The sequence below is a fragment of the Cyprinus carpio genome, chromosome A6, assembly GCF_018340385.1.
Source record: "Cyprinus carpio isolate SPL01 chromosome A6, ASM1834038v1, whole genome shotgun sequence".
In the NCBI taxonomy this organism is placed as follows: domain Eukaryota; kingdom Metazoa; phylum Chordata; class Actinopteri; order Cypriniformes; family Cyprinidae; genus Cyprinus; species Cyprinus carpio.
In genome coordinates, this window is record NC_056577.1 from 21,007,764 (window position 1) to 21,026,732 (window position 18,969).

At 37.0% G+C, this 18,969-nt stretch overlaps 1 protein-coding gene across 1 annotated transcript in view; it reads right to left on the reverse strand.

Annotated features, from left to right (window-relative positions):
* Positions 1-2,600: 2,600 nt before the first annotated feature.
* LOC109054966 (zinc finger CCCH domain-containing protein 3-like) overlaps positions 2,601-18,969 on the reverse strand; it is a 63,623-nt gene continuing 47,254 nt past the window's right edge. Inside the window, exons 5-12 of the mRNA XM_042758400.1 lie at positions 17,610-17,755; positions 16,523-16,595; positions 16,282-16,440; positions 16,124-16,193; positions 11,799-11,930; positions 5,684-5,847; positions 5,231-5,400; positions 2,601-3,129 (exon numbers count right to left, since the gene is read on the reverse strand). Coding sequence (XP_042614334.1) covers positions 3,059-3,129; positions 5,231-5,400; positions 5,684-5,847; positions 11,799-11,930; positions 16,124-16,193; positions 16,282-16,440; positions 16,523-16,595; positions 17,610-17,755 — 985 coding nt within the window. The 3' untranslated portion in view covers positions 2,601-3,058. The remainder of the gene's footprint in view (positions 3,130-5,230; positions 5,401-5,683; positions 5,848-11,798; positions 11,931-16,123; positions 16,194-16,281; positions 16,441-16,522; positions 16,596-17,609; positions 17,756-18,969) is intronic.

Below are 18,969 nucleotides of genomic sequence, written 5' to 3' on the forward strand. Positions count from 1 at the left end.
TGGACACAGGAAGAGATTTTTTTAAAAATGTACTAAAACTTGGAGCTTTAAAAATGGCATACAAAAATGGCAAAAAGGTGAACAGAAATAAACCACAAGCAGAAAGACTGGAAAAAGACAGCAGCACGAAAAAGGAAAGGAGTCTTTGCTGAGCTGTAACAAGTTTGTCTTTTTTATGCCTAGGCGATCTATTGAGGTAGAGAAAAATTACATTTGACCTTTCATTCTTTCCTTTTCTCATTCAAGTGAGATTGTCCTCGGAAAAATGTGAATGTGTTTTCCTCCTTTCTCTCTCTCCTCCTTCGTTCTCTTTCACGTGCTTTTACTAAAAATTGAAATATTGATCTTAATTAGAGTTTGCAGAGCTCAGCAGCTCGCGTTGAGCTTTGAGACAAGCGGCAGCAGACATCTGTCTAAGGCACTTACATCCTCGCCGTCAGAGCGAGAGAATGAGAGGGAAGGGGAGGGTGAGAAAAGAAAGAGTGATTGCTACTTGGATTTCTCTTTCTCTTCCCATGCAGATAACAGAAACTGGAGAGTGACCATAGTTAAAGAGCATCATGAATACACATGTATGCATCACACCTCACATACTTTTTTCTGCCCTACTGTACAAATCATCTTAAGGATTATGACTTTACTGTACAAACTCTGAAGTTTTTAAGTTCTATGGTAATTATTTAGGGGTTATTTTGTTTGACAAATACATACACATACATTATATACACACACACACACATATATATATATATATATGCATATGCATATGCATATGTGTGTTGAAGATTATTCTGCATAATGTTGCATCTGAGACTATGAATGAAAAATTCCAATTTATGCACCTTTACAGATGAGAAGCTTATAATAAAAAAGTCCTTTACACTAACTCTTAACTTATGTATTATTTGAACTGTAAAGTTGTTTTAGGGTTTTGTGCATCATGTCTAGGCAACAAAGTTGCAAAATGTAACTTTACACAGGAAAGCTTAGTAAGTGATTAATGAAAGTGAACACTGACTCTTATGTTTTGTATATAACTGTATATATTATTTGAGTAGTAAAGTTATTTAAATTGTGATTTTAGTAGTTATTGTAGGGTTTTAGGGAAGTTGTAAAACTGAACATCAAACTGCAATCATGTTATTATTGTTAAACATATTTATGTCTTGTGGCTGTATACTGTATTTGAAAACATTAGTATTTTCATGTAAATGTTGCTAAAATCATTCTATGTGAATTTTTTCAGTCTCATGTATGACAAGTTAATTTTGTGGTAAACAACATTATGCAGAATATTCTTCAGTTAACTCTTGTGTTAAAACTATCACCTGTAAAGTTGTTTCAATTGTAATTTAATGGTTATTTTAGGGTTTTAGGGATTATGTTTAGGCAAAGTTGTAAAACTGGACATAACTTCACATTGCAAACGTTACAAAGTGAGTCATGTTAACATGACTAAAATCATGTAAACATATGTTGTTTGAGACTTGTGGCTAAATATTTGAACATATTATGATAATCAACATTACGTCACAAATTGATTTGAACCCAGACATTCCTTTAAAATAAAAAGAAAATCTTAGAGAAAGAGCTGCAATGCAAAAAAGACAAATAAGCTAAGAGGGGTTAGGTGATGTATGACAACTTTAGTTGATTTTACAACACCCAAATCAACATGCATTCTTGTGAAGTATTCCTTCCTGCATGAACGATTAAATAGGGGAGAAAGACAGACAGGGAAGTGAGATGAGGGAGTGTTTTCCTTCCCTCCATACCTCTATGTCATTGTAAACGTGGCTCGCATCATGGGCACGGCCTTTATCTCGTTAACACGGCGGCAGGCTTGTCAGTGCCAGCGAGTGTGTCGTGTTCTGCAGCGAGACCCTCGCCACGGTGTATTAATGCCTCCTGTCGTTCCTGCCGGCGACGGTTAACCAGGTTTCCCGTCGTGACCAGCAGTCGTTTGTCACAGAGCACGGAGCACGAGGCCTTGGTTCAGCGGAGCATTAATAGTCTGAATATCTGCAGTCTCCGCACAGTGAGGAGCGTTCAAGGGATTACAGCTCCCATCATCCTCTCTGTACCACTGTTTAACACTCAACATACTAATTATATTACTTAATGGAGAAAAGGGAGAGGAGGTGGAGGCACGTAAGAGGCAGGCTCATCTACGAACGGCTCCTCAATCAAATGCGCATTTTAGGAAAAGACAGGCAGAAGAAAAGGAAAATGACATTGTCAGAAATTAGTTGTGATGGATTTGGTAGAGAGGAAAAAGTGCGAGGAGAAGAAAAATGAGTTTGGAGGAGTGTGAGGGAGGCGTAACGTTTTTTTTTTTAGTTTCCTATAGATTCCTTAAGACTCAATTACAGTGACAGACATGCAGTCATGAGCGATGTCCTTTACATCCACCTGCCTCACAACATGTGTAGAGAAATGCAGATACTTTTCACGTTAAATTATGATATTCAGAAAACAACTTGGGAGTGAAGTGGTTTGTGATGTTATATGGTTTAATAACTGAAAAACTGGTTGAATATGGTTAAAGAACTCAAACTTGCTCATATATGCAAACATGCTCGCAAATAAAGACGCAGTCGTGCAAATCACAAAGCAATTTTATTTAGTAATTTAAATTTTTTGAAAAATACATTTTCACAATACATTTGAAAGGATAAAATATATTTGCATAACAAACCCACTACAGAAATGCCCTTTTAAAAATCCCTGAGAAATACATATTATGTATATTTTGAAACTAACTTCAAGAATGCGAACATCTGCAGTTTTTCAGACCAGTATTTGATTATAATGCATAAATTCAGTTCTGTAATAGTGAACATTTATGAACATATTCTGAGAAATGTTTAATCAATTCTTAGAATTGCATTTCTTGAAACCAAACATATGACTTCACACCAAAAAGTAGCTCTGAACATCTCAAGTAAATATGTCTTTGTAAATCATTTTGTAACAGTTTAGGAGAATTTCTAATTTTGAAAGTAAAAATTAAGTTATAAAATGTTTTATTTTGTATTACCGATTAAAACACCCACCATCAACCCTCCTTTGGCAAGCTTTCTGTCTGGGATGTACATAACAATCGTGGCTTGATATGTAGAGTCTTTCCTGTAATAGAGAGAAGAAAGGAGAGGAAAAATTCCTCAAGGAAACAGTGCAGTGCAAAACTGTAAAACAACAGTGAATTATGAATTGGTTCCAAAGCAGTAACTGAAGCTAAAAGTGAAAGTAGAGGAAACTTTGAATTGTAAAAACAAGACAAACAGACAAGAAATAAATAGCACCTGCTATATAATGGCAGGAGTAGCTATCGCTCTGTTTTTACTGATAGAGGAGTGACACAGGAAAGTGTGATTGTCTTAGGGTGAGTGATAGCACAGAGACGGAGGGAGAAAGAGAAGACGCAGGCAGTGATGCATAGAGTTATGGGCTAATTTATGCAAAGCAGAGAGAAGTTTGTCCGGACGGCCACAATCTCAACACTGAGAGTTAAACTGTCATTAGTTACAATTAACTGCTCTCGGTGTGAATGTGGTTGTACCAGGAGGAGGCAACAGCATAAACTCAACAGGGTTAGGAACCAAAAAAAGTATTAATTAAGTGCTATATATATATATATATATATATATATATATATATATAGATATATAGATAGGTAGATAGATAGATAGATAGATAGATAGATAGAAAACTATGAAGAGTTGAATTTGAGAGCAGCACTTTTTCAGTCTGTGTGCAGCAGATGATTTCAGACAACAGGTTAAGAAAGTGACATGTGAAAAGCCATGGTGGTCTGGTGGGCACCTGTGCTATTTGGAGACACAGGGCTGCCATCAATGATCCCAAAGGGGAACTGATCTGGAACTTGGCATGAGAGAAATAGGAAGTTGGCAGAGGGATGTGTGTGTATGTATAACAAGCATAAATTTGTACAAATACGCAGACATGATGCAGAAATACACACACACCATCACTTATGAAAGCTTTGGAAATACAAGGAAACCCTACATGCATACATGTTTAAGTGTTTACGTATAGAGAGAAGAGAATTAGTGTATGCTATGCTTCAGTATGACCAAAAGACACTGTTAGGGTGTAAAGTCAGAAGTTAATCACAGCAGTTTCTGTTCCGCTGTAACTAATTTAAGAAAGGAAGTATGAAAGCATGAGAAAGGAGAAGACTGAGTGTTCAGATGGAGTCTAAAAAGTTAGAAAAAGTTTCTCAGAACCTTTAAGAGAAGCTGATCATTTCTTGTTGCAAAATGACATGTGTGTGAGTTTGTGAGAGGGAAGTATATCAGGTTTGTCTTTTTTAGTGTGGAGAGAGAAAGACACTGTTCCATAGGGTGCGGTTGGTGTGTGTGTGTGTGTGTGTGTGTGTGTGTGTGTGTGTGTGTGTGAGAGAGAGGATATAGGGGCCCCTCTCCTCTAATCCTCTATCAGTAAGACTGACATGCCAGCTTCAGCGGTGTCTGTCCCTAACAACAAACCTAAATATTAGTAACCCCACAGTAAGTATTATATACCTCATGCAACCCCCCTCTTAAATAATATCAACCCCCTCAATATTATTAACCCCATCACTACGTATTAAGTAACCCAACTATGTACTCCATAAATATGTATTACCTCCTTACTCTTTATATACACAGTGACCCCAAAAAGTATTTGGACTCTTAAGCCACACTTAACAAGCCTATTTTAAATTTATATCAGTATAGTATTGCAATGCATTAGACACAAAAACATCAATCCAAATCAAATTTTGCAAGACCTTATCTTAGAATTAAATTGATTTTTCTGAGCCATATTTTTCTAATTACTCCTATTTTTGGTGTGCATATTAAGTAATTTCCTAATTTTTTCCACAGGCATCCAAGCAGAGTAACAATAAGTGTAGTTGTCATCACATTATGGACATGAAAGTGCCCAAAAACATTTTATCTTATTGTTTAATAACATAATTATCATTTAAAACCCAGCAAAGGTAAGTGTCTTTTTGCTAAATGTTTTGTTATCTTTCTTTAAAGTACCACCTGGTTTTATATTTAACTAATGCAATAACATTTATACATTAAGTGTAGCTTAAGTGTTCATATACTTTGAAGGACCAATGTATGCATCTCATCTACTGTATGTTATAATTATTATTATTATTTTACACTGAAATCGGTTTAATCTGAAGTCCTCTAGACATATAAGTACACACCTTTGGCCTGTGGGCCTGCAGCAGGAGGGAGCTTTGGGGTATCAGGGTTCTCTGACATGTCAGGAGAGCTGGACAAGGAGATGAAGGAAGGCAGCTTCTCAGGACCCGAGCTGGACGGGCCCTCATCTGCCTGTATGGACTCTGTCTGAAGAGTCTGAACATCCTCTGAACTGAAAAGGCAAAACACCAAATATTAAAAGATTTTTAGGAGATTAACAAGATTTTATTAATTTAATTTAATTTTCAAATTAATTTATAAATAATCGGCATGCTTATGGGAGATTTACATGGTTATTCAGGTCACTTCCCTATAATAACATAATTATTAAAATAATCATAACTATAATGATCTTTTTTTTTTTTATTCAACAGTACAGAAAGGAGAAAGAGAATACCAGTCGTGTATCAATAACAATTAAGAATCATAATGTTTTATCAGTTCCTGATCCTTACCTCTTTAAGATGTCTCTAGTACGGGCTTTCTTGGCTGGTCCAAAGCTTGTGTTAGAGCCGGCACGTTTCAAGCTCTGTCTGTGGTGCAACTTGCATTTGGATCCACGTGGACACACGCCGGTACTGGAGAAGTCTGGACACACCAGCGTGTGTTTCTTCTTACACTGTGAAGAGAGCAAAACATTCTTAATGCTTTATTTCTTTATATCCAGATTGACAATGGATGTTTTATGGGTTGGTTATGAACATGTGGGACACTGTCAAGTTAAAATCAGGTAGAGATTTCATGTGTGCCTCACTCAGTAGGAGTGCACTGAAGTTAGCAAAAATGAGTGTTTGTGTGTGATCACACATCAGTAGGTGCATGAATCTGATATGTGAGAGAAGGTGAGCATGTGTTTGTGTGTGTAAGTGAGAGTAGGTGAAAGTGTCTGTGTGCCCGTGTAATTTGGGGCGTAAATTGGTAGTTTCATTCTTTGGGAGACCCGATCCCTCCCACCTGTCAGAGGAGCTAATTATACCCCACTATGGGGTGAGGAGCGCGAGACGTGTGTATAAGTGAGAGAGAGAGACTGGGCGAGTGTGGGGCATGTTGCTCCCGAAATAGAGAGAGAGAGAGAGAGAGAGAGAGAGAGAGAGAGTGTGCATGTATGTGTGTGTGGAAGGGTGGCTAAAGGATCTTGTGTCCGGGAACACTGTGGACTCCCGGTCACCCATTGGGGCAGACTGTCCAGAGACACTTTCCCCAACAGGGATCAGGTCAGAGCCACAAGTGGCCTAAAATTACCAAATTTACAGCTATTAGGAATTATCTTGTGGTGCTTAGAAATAAGATACATAAACCAGACAGATTTTGTTAAATTAAACCCTCAAGGACCATTCACACAGAAAAAATATTTTTGTAATCCAGCTGGCCGACTTTTTTAATTGTTGTACATATGTGTCAGATTGCTGTTTTTTCAGTGTCTAGCACCACAGGCACCACATTTTTAGATTACCAAAATGTTTACCAAGACCTCTAGTAAAGCCTTAAATGAATACTGTGTGCCCTTTAGGAGGTCAAAAGTACAAGCTAGATATGATGCAAACAAGATGAAACAAAACAAAACACAAAAACAAACCAAACTCTCTCTCACAAAACAAAACAAAACAAAACAAAACAAAACAAAACAAAACAAAACAAAACAAAACAAAACAAAACAAAACAAAACAAAACAAAACACAAAAACAAACCAAACTCTCTCTCTCTCACAAAACAAACCAAACCAAACCTAACCAAACAAAAGAAAAAGCAAGAGACAAGGCAGAACAAACACAACCCCCCCCCCCCCCCCCAAAAAAAAAAAAAAAAAAAAAACACAACAACAACAAAAAAAAAACCTTGAAGTTTGTGTCATAGACACTGTAACTAAGCACATAAAGACACGTATAGTGTGGCTATGGAGTCTGTAAGTCCAATATGACACCTTTTGCTATATTTACTGTTACACTAAAAACACTAAATGTATATATTTTATCTATACACACACAGTCTAGTGTAACTGGATTATCGTACCCAATGAATCTGGGTCTCTAATGCCCCCTAAATCATCCTATAGACAACATCATCACTCACCACACTCATGGCTAATTGGCCCAATTTGCTAAATCCCTTGCCACTTGAATTCAGTCGATTCCAATTCCACCCCATTTCAGAAGAGCATTTGGGACCTTTCTTTTTTTAAACACCCATTTGTTTCTTGTTTGACTGATAACATCCATGTCAAGCTTTAATCATTCAAAGGTCCGGCGAAGCCAGATAGAACCAATGTGTAAATTGTGAGAAATTACAAGCGTTGTGAAGTGCGGTAATCTGATCACACTGCATCTGTAATTTTAACTATTCTGATTTCATGTTCACAACAATATAAAAAAATATTAATTGAGTGTCTGACCTTTATTATTATATAATTAAGTTCATGGGGAAAATGTCAAGTTTTTTTTTCCTTTTTTCCTAAAAAGTCCACATTTAATGGGCATTTCTTCCTTTTTATGATATGAGTTTATGTAATTATAGGAGACTGACTGAAAGAGAAGCTAACTGGTAACTGACTAACCAGTCAGCCAATCACAGCACAATATATACACCAGGTATTCCTCATCGTCAGAAAACTGATAAAGTCAGAAAAATGGTTCAGTCACTTTTAAAAATCTTCTACAATGACCTGAATTAAAAAAAAAAAAAAACACCACTGACATTTCTGTATTCATTAACTCAATGTATTTGGCATCACTTTAAAAAAACAACAAGAACACTTAAATTGCCTCTGTTATGTTGGGTCCATATGTCATGGCCAATATGGCGTATTGCATGGGCCCAGGCTGTTTTTCAGTGAAATTTACCTACTATCGCACTGGCATCTCTGGGGCATTTATAATTCAACAACATTGACTGCATCCACCGAGTCTACTCTCAGCCGCCAACAGATTATTTGATGCACATTGACTACTAAGATGGCTAGGGCTGGTTGAATTCACCATTTTAGACTTGTTAGTTATCTGCTATGCTACACCCTGAAATTAGGGTGCAAAATTTTTAATCAGCCTTTCATGAGAAAAAAAGTTTTTGGATATTAGTTATCAAGCTGCTACAGTGACCTCTTCACAGTGACTATTTCCCCCAGTTTGCAAGGTTCATGACATCTTTTTCAGGTCTTTTTTCAAGAGCTTTGTCTAATGTAAATAAAATTTGGATTTTCATATTGCTGTCTGTATATTCTTTTGTTAAGTCTTATTATTTGAAAGTGCTGACATTTTGTTCCACAGCAGTTTATTATTGTGGTAGCACTGACAGATTTACCTGCCTCTTTTATCCCCTTTTGAAGTGGGAGGAGGAGTTTTTGGCCAGGAAAATCCAAAGTCTGGTTTATGAGATCAACTTAAATCAGACCATTATGGTTAGTTCAGCCAAAAGATAATTCATGGTATTCCAAATCATTCTTTCTTCAGCAGAACATACATATATAAAGATGACAGCTATTTCATTTTTGGGAAAGACATTCCTTAACTTAAATAAACAATAAAATAAAAAGAAAATAAATCTTATATTATATATATATATATATATATATATATATATATATATATATATATATATATATATATATATATATATATATATATATATATATATATATATATATATATATATATATTTTCACTGAAAGTTTTTCAAGATACTTTTCATTACTGATAAAAATGATCCAGAATAAAGTCTATACACTTCTACCAACAAGCAAACAGTCCTAATCCCATTCCTTACATTCCCACCTACATTCAATTTCTACAAATTAGTGGAAGCTCCAATATGAAAAGTATGGGTGATATAAATCTTAGATAACTTATAAGTTGATTGGCTATTTGGAATCATATCTAATTAGAAGAAAATCCCACTGATGGGAGATGGACGCAGTACTGAGAAGGCTCATTAATTTTGATGTTCAAGCACGGCTGTGATCTGGGCAAAGAAAACACCAAAGCCTGAGTCCTCCCCAACCACGCTCTCTCATACATTTTAATTTACATAAAAGCAGCAAAACAGAGGGAAAAGAGAAGAGTGTAAGAGGAAAAAAAGAGAAGTGGATGGAACATCTTTATATCAGTGCAAGTTAACAATTTTCCACTTGATTTAAGAAAGGCTGGGAAGTCTCTGGGGCCTATTAGAAGAGCTTTCTACTGGCCACAAAGCAGAAAGAGTCAGCACATTTTACATTACTGAGACAGAAAGCAAGAAAGAGAGAGAGACAGAAAGAATGTATGGTGGTGTGAGCTATGATAAAGAGATGGGAAATGAGAGTAGTGACAGAGTGATAGAGGGATGAGAGGAAGAGAAGGAGAATCAAAAGAAGAGTGATCAGGATGAGGTGTGAATGGATGTGCCCAGCAAACAAAAGAAGAAACAGGACAGAAAAACATGTGAAATGGCAGACAGAAAGAGTGAGCCAGAGAAGGGAAAAAAGAAGAGAAGAGGACGAGAGTGCGCTTTAACCCTTGCTCCGCCGGCGTATCCATTGCTGGCCTCTCGCCTGTACTGCTGTCATCAGCACTTTTTCACGTCCATAATTATGGTGTGCTATCCATCATATCTAAGACAGTGCTTTTGGGATGGCGCAAAATTACAGACCTAAGCACTTCAGCTAATAGAATAAATATTAATATCTCTCTTCTTATATATTCTCATTCTCACCCCAAATATTTAAATGAGCCCTGACAGCGAGAGAATGCATTTGTTACGATGAAGGGAAAGCAAAGAAGAACAAATGGAGGGGAAAAAAAAAAACAGAGCGAGAGACAGACAGAGACAAAGAGAGAAGACGGAAGAAGCAGAAAACACTGCGGAGAAACAATTCATTAGAATGAGACAAATCCTAAGAGGAAGAAACTGATAGGGGTGACAATGAAAGTTTCTGTGTATCCTTGAACAATGAAGGGAGGCATACTGTCAGTTTCAAATAATAAATCACTTTTGTTTTGGCATTTATTAATTATGTTATCCTCTCAAAAGCTTCCTGTTTTAAAATCTATTGTAAAATGGCACCACAGAGGCACTCAGTAATTTTTTTTATTTGTAGATATGGCAGTTTTGGAAACTGTTTGAAAAGTCTTTTGCTGCAAATGTGTCTGATTTTTTTCTTCTTCTTTTTTTGGTGTTTGTGTGTATTTAACAACTTGTGTGGTGTCAGTTTTTTTTAATGTCAATGAACTGAACCTTATTGTAAAGTGTTACTAACTTTTTTAAATAAAGAAACATTACAGAATTCACCATTAATAGAATAGTTCACCCAAAAATAAAAATAAAAATTGCTAAAAATGTACTCACCCTAGCATCTTGTGAAGTGGAAAGTTGTGTTTGTATTAAAAAAAAAAAAAAAAAAATTTAAATTTAAATTGTTGAATACTTTTTTGTTCAGCTGTTTAAACTCTCATTCTGACGGCACCCATTAAATGCAGAGGATCATCTGGTGAGCAAGTGATGTAGTGCTAAATTTCTCCAAATCTGTTCTGATGAAGAAACAAAATCATCTACATATTGGATGGCCTGAGGGTCAGCAAATTTAAATTTTTTGGGTGAAGTATTCCGTTAAGCTAACATATTCTAAAATATACCAAAGAACACAGGTCATACAATGTGATGTATTCAATTTGGATGAAAACAAGAATGTAATAAGTACTACAACATGACAGTGGCTACACCTGTGTCATGCAAGCAAAGGTTTATATGCTTCTGTACGGCTTAATGAGACTGAGGGACAGGTGTGATGGGGGACAATAGAAGCATGTATGTGTGTGGGGCAAAGCTGGGGTGAGGACAGAGGTCACGGATGGGTTAGAAACTGCTAGATTAAGGACCCTTGGTAAACACTTGTTAAATGTGGGTCATGTTGTCCTCTCTTGTTACTGCCCTCAATATGTCACACACACACTCACAAACATGGAGGAAACCAAATGCAAATGTCATAAGCACCATGATGAAGGTTCAGAATAGCATTAGGAACACAGTCAACTTTTCAGAGCACTATTTAAATCTCTTGCAAAAAATCATCACCAATAAATGACATTAATTCATTAAGACCTATAAAACTGTCATCAACTGCAAAGCACTTTAATCCAACAAATGTTATGAATGTCAAACTACATGTACACTAAAATAATGAGGACCTTACAGCATCTATGTGGATGCAAGTAAAAGTGAGATAAATTTAGTTGACAGTGATGACCTGAAAGTTGAACCACACGTGTTATTTGCCAAACGCTATTCGCAGTTGTTCTCTCTCCATAACAGCACCATTTACCACAAATTTTGAAGACATGTGGGTACTTTTCCAGGGTTGAAAAGCTAACTTTTTTTAGTTGTTTAACTATTAAAAATATTGTATGTCCCATATAGCTGGCATTACATCACACAAAGCATTTCAGAGAGTTTTCAAAAAAGAAAAAAAAAGAAAAATGTTGATCAAGGATATTGTCATATATTTATTCCATGACATGTGGCAAATGTTATAACATAGAAGAAACAGTTTAATGTTCAAGATTCAAAAAGTAGTGTGTTTGCATAGAAATAATCAAACTGTCTTACCTTATCTCCCTGAGGGCAGTAGCCTCGGACAAAGTCTTTGCACACATCGGCTTTGCGAGACACATAGACGTGACTGTAAGGACAGCTACTGTTATTACAGATCCCCTTCAGAAAGTATGAGCACACAGGCATCTACAAAGAAAGAAAGACACAGCGACTTAGAGCTAGAAACCAAACTTTATTTAAACCTCGAGTAACCACAAACATTAAACCAATCTCCAGCACTGAACAGAATGAGTGTGAATGAATATGGTTAGTTTGAGAAACCAAAAAACTTATAAAAGGATGAAAGCAGTTACAATACAGATTAGCCTTTAAATTCACTTTCTAACAGATGTGTGTCAATATAAATTAAGTGATGGAAAAAGTAAGTGAGTTACACACATGGCACCTGTATTTTATCACGTATCTATTGAAGTTCCTATCAAAACACGCATTTATCACACATTGTCTAATCAGTAATTATGTGGATCTATCACAGATTAGCACCGATTTGTGAATATAATCTGCATGTATGAATAATCTGAACGTGACTCAGTGCTCTCTGGGCTTCAAATAGAATGTGAGATTCGCACACACAATGAGCGAGAGGGGAGCCGCTGCCCTCTTAAGTGGAATCTCATTTCCATGGGGGTCATATCATTTCTGCTTAATTAACTGCAACAGTAATATTGACCCAAGTGGGGCATCGTACCACCTACATGATGTGTTTATGTGCAGGGGAGGGGAATAGAAGCTAGTAAGCACTCAGGTAAAGGGGTTTGGGGCTTGGGTTGGGGGTCTTGTTTCTCAGTTATTTGGAAGGGGAACTGGATCGTTTTCAATTGCAGGCGTGAACTCAAACCATTCTTCATGGCATATACATGGATGACACAGGGTGCGGGGTTAAATTGAGCCCCAAGGCTGTGGAGGAATAGGAGGAGGGGGGCTTTTGGGGTTGGGACTAGCAGGTGGGTCTGCACTGCGATGAGGAGGCTCTGCTCCTTTAAAACAAGCAGACAGCTGGTCTCTTGGTGGACTGGAGGGGTAGAGGGTGACGACTGTCACAGGTGCAGTGATTCTGTGTTTTTGTATGTGGGGGGCGGGGGGTTGGGGGTAGTATTGGTTGAGTAGGGCCTTGGACAGAATACAAGCAAAAGTCTGAACAAGTGTTACAATATGAAGAGAGGGAGGGAGAGAGTGGAGCAGAGAGAAAGTATGTGTGTTTTACATTAAGTGAACGCTCTCAGAGGGGCTTTTTCTGTCTCAAACAAACAATGGAAACAGGTGCCTCACTGTGAGAAGGAAGTTTGAGGAAAGTTTCAGACAGTGTCTTACTGAACCTGGACTGGCACTTCTATTCCTGTCATTTATACACCTCTTCATTTACCACTCCTGTTGTCATTATAAATCATTTTTATTTCTGTGTTACTTCATATTTTACTAGAAAGACTTTAGGAAGGTCTAATGCCATTTCATGCATTCTGACTTATTTACACAGTTAAATAGTGAATATTTTAGTGAATATATTTAATGTATTGAAATATTTTAGCAAAAAAAAAAAAAAAAAGGTATGATGTATGACGTATTTCTGTGCTAAATACACTCCTTCAGGGGTTCGTATAAGTTTCGGAATATTTTTTTTTTCTCAAGCAAGTTTAACTCCACATAAGTGCTAATTGAGCAGAATCTAGCTAACAGATTTAAATTGCATATTCATTATAGATATTTTATTTTGCCTTTTGAAGATTTTAAGTTTTCAGGTCTGGAAAAGAGTGATTTTCCATGTTTTCCATGATCACGGGAACCCTGAAAAAACCCTGCAAATATAGTGAACCATGTTAAAATAATTTTTGATTATGACAAATATTTAAAATAATGTACACTTACATGAGATACAGATTTCTGCCATATTGAGATGACATGACCAGCTGAATATTAGTGACATCATCTCTGCTATCCTGCTATTGTCAGATACTTTTGATGGCAAAATGCATTGCAGATCAACAATGCATTTTGCAACCAAAAATATCTGAAAATAGTTCTGCAAATACAATATCTAATGGGTTAAATGGGTTAACAAGGTGAGGAGGCAGACTTTGAGACCAAAGAATCATGACCATGCACACGTGTGTGCCTGTCTGAGATGGGTAGGTAAGAAATGAGATCGTAATGTTCACTTCAGGAGAATCTAGCCTAGTATATGATGGGTCACATGGTGCTTCAATACTGATCCCATCTACACCTGTCTCCATGACGGCAATGCCTAGGCAAAGACCTCAAAGTATTTAACGCTGGAATCTAGTCAGATTGCCTCACAGATATTGAGACTGTAACACAGCAACATAACCTGAGAGAGGAAGCTAAGAACCTGACAAAGTATCTTTAATTATCACCCCACAGGCCTGCAAGCCCTGACAGTAACCTGATACTACCACATACGGCCACTCATGACTTATGTAAAGATTCTTATGGCTTTATGCATAAATCCAACTGTCAATACTGCCCTACAAAGATAAAACACAGTAGATGCACATTTTGTTTGAGTTATGACTGAAATTGGGTCACTTAGTTTAAAATCTGCTTATCTCAGATAAATCTGGTTTTAATATGAAGAAAACAATTATAAAAATTGATACCAACTCAATCAAAACTTTGAAGAAGCATTTAGATTTTCTAAACATGCACTAGATTGAAAACATACAAAACTATACAGGTATTCAAGGGCAGGCTTTAAGATGGTTTGGATCCTACCTGTCCGATCGCTACCACTTTGTTTATTTAAATGGGGACTCATCTCATTTATCATCAGTAAAATCTGGAGTGCCACAAGGATCTGTCCTAGGTCCTCTGCTATTTTCAATATACATGTTGCCCCTTAGAAAATATGGGATTAGTTTCCACTGTTATGCTGATGATACTCAACTATATATCTCAACAAGACCAGATGAAACTTCTAAATTATCTAAGCTAACAGAGTGTGTTAAAGATGTGAAAGATTGTTTGACCAATAATTTTTCCTAATAAATACGGATAAGACAGAGATATTACTTATTAGACCAAAAACACAGTACACAGAATCTTTTAGATTATAATTTGCATCTAGACAGATGCACTATTACTACCTCTACAGTCAAAAATCTGGGTGTTATATTAGACAGCAACTTGTCTTTTGAAAATCATATTTCCCTAGTTACAAAAACAGCATTCTTCCATCTTAGAAACACTGCCAAGCCATGAAACATGTTACCTGTTTCTGATGCAGAAAAGCTAGTTCATGCATTCATGACCTCTAGAGTGGACTATTGTAATGCACTGCTAGGTGGTTGTCCTGCATCTTCAATAAACAAACTACAAGTAGTCCAAAATGCAGTCCTTACCAGGTCAAGAAAATTTTACAGTCTTTGAACAGGATGGCTACCTATTAAGTTCCATATCAGTTACAAAATATTATTACTTCTAAGGCCCTTAATGGTTAAGTTCCTCCGTACCTAACTAGCCTTCTACTGCGCTACAATCCATCACGCTCCCTAAGGTCACAAAATGCTGGACTTTTGGTAGTACCTAGGATAGCAAAGTCCACTAAACATTTGGCTCCCAAACTCTGGAATAGCCTTCCTGATAATGTTCGGGGTTCAGACACACTTTCTCTGTTTAAATCTAGATTAAAAACACATCTCTTTGGCAAAGCATTCAGATAATGCATCTCATAATTTTGGACTGCAGTTCTATCTGATCAAATGCACATTATTATTCTTTAGCTTGGGTTAAACTAATTCATTTTACTTGGCTGAAACAGCAGCTACGCTAGTTATGTCTCTATTTGTTTCTCTGTTTTGCCACAGGATTTACACAAGCTTCAGTCTGGATCCAGAACACCTGAAAAGAGATGATGCCGTTAGCATCATCAGAGGACCTCAGATGATGCTAACCCTGAAACAACATACAGAACTACCAGATTTTGCTATAAATTTGATTGCATCATAATAATTGCTGTTAATAGTGTTCATCGTCTGCTTGTTTACGTCTTTAATTGATTTTTCTGAACATTTCTGCCCTATGCACATAAACTGACAGTCATCACTGATAAGCTACTACTAAATATTGTAGAAACTTAATTTTCTGTAAAGTTGCTTTGCAATGATTTGTATCATAAAAAGCACTATACAAATAAACTTGAATTGAATAGATTGTTGACTTTGACACTTTTTTTGCATTGTACATTATCCTGTTCAGTTTTTTTTTTTTTAACACATTTTGTACAAACAACTCATAAGAATGCTTAAATAAAAAAAAAATATATGCTTTTGATGGAAGATCCTTTAAAAGTTATCCTAAAAACGTACCTTTTCTTTGGCTACTTTATGCGAGAAAGGACAAGTCCCATCTGTCTGCTTGCATGTACCTCGGAGAAACCTGGCAACAAATCAAGTTTAATTTGAAGCTGGCTAACAAAGCGTTAGACATATTGTATAATGTGAGAGTGTGTACAGATACTCAGTACCTGGTGCAGACGGCCACTTTGTCAGGGTCATGGATGTAGGGGCAAGTGTCGCCATGGTTACACTTGCCGAATCGGTTATAGTACATGCAGTACTGCTTGGGCTTCTGTTTCTTCTGTTGGGCCTGCCGTATTATAGCTAAACTCTTCTGCACAGCACGACTGATATACATAGAAAAAAAAAGTCACAAACCCAGTAAACAAATTGACGGTCATATGTTTGTCTATCTATTACGATACTAACCCGGCTACGTAACGTGTGGCTGATGTTCTTCCCTGATTACCAGGTGAAGAAACATATGGATTGTACCACTCTCCTGTAGTATAGAAAGAAACAGAAAATTATAGAAGATGACTCATTACACATCAAAAGATCAAAGATCACACACATGTATTTGGTTTGGATTGACAATAAAAAGCAATGTATTATGTCTTTGTGAATGTAATGTAGATATTATAGCTTGAAGTGAGCTGTAAGTCAGTGCTTGTTTGTTCCTCTTGCCTCATCCAAGCTTGTGCACAAGCAAATTTATTTATAACAAGCCAGACTAATAGCATGTAATTAAAGGTCATCACATTCATTGGTAGTGACGGAGGCCAGCAAGTACAACTAATACCAGATACCATATGCTGTTTATTTCTACGTCAGGGTCTGTCAACCACAGCCAAATGGCAATCTGAGAAACAAGTAGATATAAACACTGTACTTTATGCAGCACTGAGTGATACAGCAATAAGGGCAGAGCACAAGGAATTTAGGATCCGAGTGCATGTGAGAAATAGCTTGCTGGTTATGTGGGATGCAATTGTGAAGTCCATGTGAAAAAGTGAATGACAGATTGAGTCTGTGTATATTAACTGTACCAGACTCGTGTGTGGTGAGACTACAGTTTGTTGGGGAGATCATAAATAGATTAAATGTGTGTTTGTGTGGAACTCCCGTCACAGAGCAGGAGCTGATCTTTAATTCCACTTCTGACTAGGGCTTTAGGGTTTAATCTAGGCCATTCACCCTCTCTCTCGTTCGCTCTGTGTCTCTCTCTCAACCTGTAGCCAGTGACAGATGACAGCTTTATTATTTCAGAAGGCGACCTGTAGCCCCCTTCAACTCTCCTGCTGGATGGGTTGATAATCTGGAATGTGTACTTATAGACAACCGATATATACTGACCCTTGAAAGCCTACAAAACCACAATTGTAATAACTCCGGGGCACATATTCATGTAAACAAAAAAAGTGGGCAACACACATTTCAAATCTCCTTTTTGTGTTTTGCAAACTGGTCGAGCAATGTATATTCAAACAGGTAACGATCTCTGCAAAATGGTTACCTGGTCTACAGCTAGTTGCGCAGGTGGTTTGAGTGCGAGAGAGCTTATTGGCCGAGACTCTGTATAGCGCTCCACCTATCCATCTCATGCTTCGCCCGCTCCACTGCCTTTCTGAAGCTGTCCTTAGTCGATTCTGCAGAAGGACTCTGAATAATAAAAAAAATAAAATAATTGCACATAGGCAAAGACAAATTATAGTAACATTTAAACACTAATTATAATCCACATTTTAATCAATCAATTTGCTGGATAAAAAAAAAAAAAAAAAAAAAAAAAAAAAAAAAAAAAAAAAAAACTTTTGAAAGGTAGTGTATAAAATAACTATAACTTTTCAAATAAACGTTATTCCAAAACATCAAGGAAAATGTGACTTCTTAAGATCTGCCTTCTTTAAGAATCTTTGATTAAATCTATCATGTCACATCACATTACTGAATGAGGGCAGCAAGGCATTTATTCTTTTTTCCTTTTACTGTACCTTCTTCAACACCCCTTTCTACTCTTATCCTCACCTTCCCAAACATACCCACACTCTCACGCTCTCTCTCTCTCTCTCTTTCTTTCTCCTGGCTCCTGTGTCCCAGCACTCTGGTAAATTGCTCCTTTAATGGAGGGGACGGGCGTGTGGAAATGGAGAGAATTGAAAAGAGGAGGAAATCATTGAGATAATTGCCAGGGCATGAGGCCAGAGCAGAGAGACTGCCCCCAAACATACTCCTTGATGCTTCCTCTCCCTCTTTAGCACACACACACACATACACACGCACATGTGCAAAGGACACATCTCTCACGACCTTATTTATTAGGAAATGTATGTGCAAAATGAACAGAAGTACATTTAAATGCTTCAAACCTATTAATGATAATTACTTCTAAAAATAACTGAAAGTGTTTTTTCTTGTGTAATAATTCAATAAGACATAATCACTGCTGCACATGGAGAACACTTCCGTCAATGCTACATGCTTATTATCATGCTAAGTATTATAGACCCAATACCATATAGTCTATCCCACTTTTCAAAGTATATATTTAAGACTGATGGTGGGGGAAGTTGTGTGTGAAGGAGTGTATGAGAGTGTGAGAGTAGCTACTCTGTATTAGGAGACATGAACTTTAGTGCAAAACGTTTCAAGAGCCCAACAGCAAATCACGTCCAACATCAATCTACACCCAATACAAGAGCTTCAACTACACAATCTATTGCCTCAGGCCAATATGTCCAACCCCAGCCCACACATATAGCACAGCATCAACATTGAGCCTGAGCACTCCTACACACACAGAAAGTATCACTAGCTTCTATACAAACCCACATCCATAACCAAAAGACCCCATGAACTGCCATGTAATAGTACTC